This window comes from Lathyrus oleraceus, chromosome 5 (assembly GCF_024323335.1).
Source record: "Lathyrus oleraceus cultivar Zhongwan6 chromosome 5, CAAS_Psat_ZW6_1.0, whole genome shotgun sequence".
Taxonomy (NCBI): domain Eukaryota; kingdom Viridiplantae; phylum Streptophyta; class Magnoliopsida; order Fabales; family Fabaceae; genus Lathyrus; species Lathyrus oleraceus.
This window is the reverse complement of record NC_066583.1, coordinates 269,691,083-269,695,899: the sequence shown is the minus strand read 5'-3', so window position 1 is coordinate 269,695,899 and position 4,817 is coordinate 269,691,083. Positions and strand designations below refer to the sequence as shown.

Genomic DNA, 4,817 nt, shown 5'->3' with positions numbered 1-4,817 from the left:
ATATATATAATATATATATAATATATCAAACAATCAATGAATCAAAAAGATATATATATATATATATATATATATATATATATATATATATATATATATATATATATATATATATATATATTAATCAAAAATCAAATATTTCTTTTATAAGATGCTAATTTTCATGTTGATTTTCACTTTTCAAGATCAAGTTTGATTTGGTGTTCAAAGACTTTTGGAACAAATTGATTAGAATTTATGTTGAAGGTTAAAATAAACATCCGATAGTATTGTTTCATCTCTTTGATTGCTTGAAATATTGCTTAGAAAACAATTGTATGGTCATCTAAAACTAAAAAGAGTTGGATAGAGTTTTTTGTTTTTGCTGTAATTTATTTAGTACAAGTTATAGAATGAATCGCTTAGCAAATGAAGGTTTTAATGATTGGAAATATATTTATGAAAGACTTAAAGAACATGTATCAAGCGGTGCACACATGTCTTTCATGTGTAAATGGATTGACTTACAAATTAGATTTAAGAAAAATATAACAAATGATAAATATCTTCAAGAGCTTATAAGAAATGAAAAAAGGCATTGGAAGGATGTCTTACTTAGGATAGTTTATGTTACTAGATATCTAGCTGAGCAAAATTTAGCATTTCGTGCAAAAAATGAGAGGATTAATATGGAAAGCAATGGAAACTTTCTTTCTCTTGTTAAAATGATTGTTGAGTGGGATTCTGTCATGCAAAAATATTTTGAACGTATCAAGAATAATGAAATTCATTATCATTATCTTAGTCATAAGATTCAAAATGAATTGATTAACATGTTAGGTAATGAAATCAAAAGTGCAATAGTTATAAAAATCAAAGAAGCAAAATATTTTTCTGTGATTCTTGATTGTACTCCTGATGTAAGTCATCAAGAACAAATGACTCTCATTATACGTTGTGTGGATGTTTCTACAAGTCCAATAAAAATTTAAGAGTTTTTTGTAGAATTTTTGAAGTCTATGACACAAAAGGTCAAGGATTGTTTGAGGAATTATAAAATGTATTGGAAACTCTTGGTTTAGTTATTAATAATGTGAGAGGACAAGGATATGATAATGGATCAAACATGAAAGGTAAACATCAAGGTGTACACAGAAAATTATTAGATGTTAACCCTAGAGCATTATATACACCATGTGGTAGTCATAGCCTTAACTTGACACTTTGTGATATTGCAAATTCTTGTACAAAAGCTAAAGATTTTTTGGTGTGTTACAACATATTTATACTGTATTTTCTCATTCGACAAAACCGTTGGAAAATTCTTAGAGACAATGTGAAAGGTTTAACTATTAAACCATTGTCACAAACACGTTGGGAAAGTCATGTGAATAGTATATATGCAATTAAACCTCAAACTTCATCTGTAAGAGAAGCACTACTTCAACTAGCTGAACAAGATAATGATCCCAAAGTTAAGAGTGAAGCTGAATCTTTAGCAACTCATGGAATTGAAAACTTTGAATTCTTAGTAGTTATGATTATTTTGTTTGAATTGTTAACTGTTGTTAATGAAATTAGTAAAAGTTTGCACACAAAAAAGACATGCATATTAATGTGGCTATAGAACTAGTTAAATGTTTGATCAAGTATTTGGAAAAATATAGATAATCTGAATTTGTAAATGCTAAGGCTAGTGTTGAAAAGATTGAATGAAATGGAAATTGAATGTGTGTTTATTAAAAAATGTCAAATTCGTAGAAAACAACACTATGATGAAAATTCATCTCAACCCACACAATTGAATCTTGAGTCTGCTGAAGAGTCTTTTCGAAACTACTATTTCTTATATATTGTAGATCAAATAATTGGCTCACTTGATAGAAGATTTGAGAAGTATGACACACATGAAAATATTTTTGGATTCTTGTTTAGTATTGAAAGGCTTAGATCATTATCTGATAGAGACTTGAAAGCATGTTGTAAACATCTTGAAACTTGTTTAAAACATGTCGATTCTCTTGATCTTGATGGTGAAATTTTGTTTGAAGAATTAAAAGTTATTAGAGAAGTTTTAACAGTTGAATCAAAATCAAGCTATATGATGTTGAGTTCTTTAAAGACTTTTAATTGTTTTTCTAATGCATGCATAACTTATAGAATAATATTAACTATTCCTATCAGTGTTGCATCTACTGGGAAAAAAATTCTAAATTAAAATTATTAAAATCTTATTTGAGATTTACTATGTTACCCGATAGATTAAATAGTTTTGCGTTAATTTCAATTGAAAATAATTTTTTTGAAGAACCTTGATTATGAACAAATTATTAATGATTTTGCAACAAAAAATGTTAAGAGGATGATATTTAAATAATTTAAAGGTTTGGTCAATTTTTTTATAGGAAAAAAGATCCAATCAAGAAGAAGAAGAAGTCTCTTTATAGTGGTTTATGTTTTGATGTAGTATAAACATTGATCCAAAGATCCATACTTGTATTCTTTTTGCACAATGTCAAATGAAAATGTGTTTTTTATCCAATTATTTCTTTTATCCTTATGCATTTATTATTTAAAAAAATTATAGGGGCACCACTCTTTTGATTCGCCCAAGACACCCAAATTCAAAGGCTCGACCCTGAAGAGAAAGAGAAAACAGTCAGAAAATAGACGGCAACGCAGATCACAATTGGGGAAAATCGCGAAAGGGTTGTAAGAGAATGAGAATCTAGGTTACTGATCAGGAAAAATAGAAATCGCAATCGTCAACGAATCAATCAATCTCTAGCAGATTCATTATAAGGATATTGAACATTAATTGAAATATATTGTTTTTTATAATAATTTATAATCAATTTTAAATATTGGACATTTTTAATAATAAAATTTGTATGTTATTTTATACTTACAAATAATTTTTTTAATGTTGTAGCTAATTTTTCCGTTTTTATCTTCTATAAAATACATTAAATACAAATTAGTGGAAAAAATTAATAAAAATAGAAGAAAAATGATAGCTCTTGTGAGATATGAATATCTTTCATAAACTACAAGCCATTAACTGTCAATTAGTACCATGTTTAGAAGTGGAGCTTTAAAAACTAAAGCCAATTGGTACTAACTTCATACTATATGATCATGATCATAATTTAAAACATCTTCGAAACTAAAAACAAAAAATTTAGGACCTGTTTGATTCTCTTTTTAAAAACAGTTTTTTAATTTTTGAAAATTGAAAAACTAAAAATTCATTTGATAAATAATTTTTAAAAAAGTGATTTTGAAAACTGTTTTTGTTTTTTAGTTTTAAAAACTAAAAAACCAAAACTAATAAAAGTTGTTTTACTTTTGAATTTTTAAAACACAAAAATTGAAAACACATGAAAAATATGTAAATTTTTATTATTAATAGTAATTACGTTGATTTGTTAAATATGAATTTGCAATAGAAAAAATATTTTTGTTATACTCATATGAGTAAGATAATTATTTGCATTGGAAAAACTCAACAAATAAAAAATATTACGTTTGTACAAGAGAACACATTTTAATTGGTTGGATATTTTTATGTTTATAACATGTACATTATATATTTATCTATTTTTTATTTTTTAATAAAATTTAATTATCATTCTTTTATGTATTCATTATGTGATTGTTTATATTTTGACATGAACATTCCGTGAAATTACATTCAAAAATATTTAACTTATAGAAAACAAATTGAAATTTGTAAAATTGTAAGATAATAATTTGTAAATTTTATCTCTTTTAAGAAAATGATATGATTGGAATAAAATTAATTTGCAAATAGTATTTTACAATAAATTAAAATAAATTATAAAGAGATTAATGGAGATGTACTAACCTAGTAAAAAAAATTACACGATCATTCAATAAAAATATATCATTTTGTTATATCATATAAATAATTTTAAAAAAAAAATTAATATGATTTAGTGGGATATAATCGTTATTGATCGAAAATGTAAAATTAATTTACACTATCAATGTATCATCCATTTTCTCAATTGTAAAATAATTGTTTAAAATTTAAAATTAAAAAAATAAATTAGTTTATTTAATTACTGAAATAATTTTATACTTTTTTTAATAACTCTTTAATATATATAATATTTTATCATTTACTTATAATCACACTATTTCTAAAAGTAAAAATCAAACAATATTTAAATTAGTTTTTAAAAACAAATCAACCAAATAAATTTTTTCTTTTATTATCTCAAAAATAGTTTTACAAAACAAAACTTCCAAATAAATTTTTATTTTGTTTTCATCCTAAAAACAATTCTTAAAACTAATTTATAAAATAATTTTTAAAAACAAAAAATTGAAATTGAATCAAACATGCCCTTATTAAGTGTAGGGAGAATTACAACGCCTTCCTAAAGTCAATTGAAAAGGCACAGACCCTCTATTTTTAAAAATAGGCACTAATATTTCTAGCACAAAAGTTATAGGCAAAACGTTTGATCCCTATAATTTTCATTACTGTAAGTATAATTTCAATTATTTCAATTGTTATATATTAACTTTTTTTAGTGTGTCAATAAAAAAAATATGTTCATCAATTTGATGAGTAGTTTTAAAAAGTATTTGTTTTGAAATTAGAAGGGTGGGGTGCTGATATTATTTTAATAGACTCTAGAGAGCTGTGTATTAGATATCCATAAACTAAACAAAATCGTCAAATCAAATTACTTTAACAATAAAATCTAAAAAAGCTCATAATTGTCTCCAATAATTATCCAAATTTTATTTTCATTACATTTCAAAAAAAAAAACTATTAAATTTTTCCATTAAAACATCACATCTT

At 24.1% G+C, this 4,817-nt stretch overlaps 1 protein-coding gene across 1 annotated transcript; it reads left to right on the top strand.

Moving 5' to 3' along the window:
- The first annotated feature begins 392 nt into the window (after nucleotides 1-392).
- LOC127080149 (uncharacterized) lies at nucleotides 393-2,197 on the top strand. The gene is made up of 3 exons (XM_051020481.1): nucleotides 393-819; nucleotides 1,062-1,565; nucleotides 1,677-2,197. Exons 1-3 carry the CDS (start codon nucleotides 393-395, stop codon nucleotides 2,195-2,197), a joined length of 1,452 nt encoding a protein of 483 aa, XP_050876438.1.
- The last annotated feature ends 2,620 nt before the right edge of the window (nucleotides 2,198-4,817 follow it).

Bases quoted from the DNA above. Each gene is read 5' to 3' on its own strand.
- LOC127080149 (XM_051020481.1), top strand. From the start codon at position 393: ATGAATCGCTTAGCAAATGAAGGTTTTAATGATTGGAAATATATTTAT. The intron at 820-1,061 runs GTAATGAAATCA...CTCTTGGTTTAG, and splicing joins TGAATTGATTAACATGTTAG to TTATTAATAATGTGAGAGGA. The intron at 1,566-1,676 runs GTTTGCACACAA...TGCTAAGGCTAG, and splicing joins TGTTAATGAAATTAGTAAAA to TGTTGAAAAGATTGAATGAA.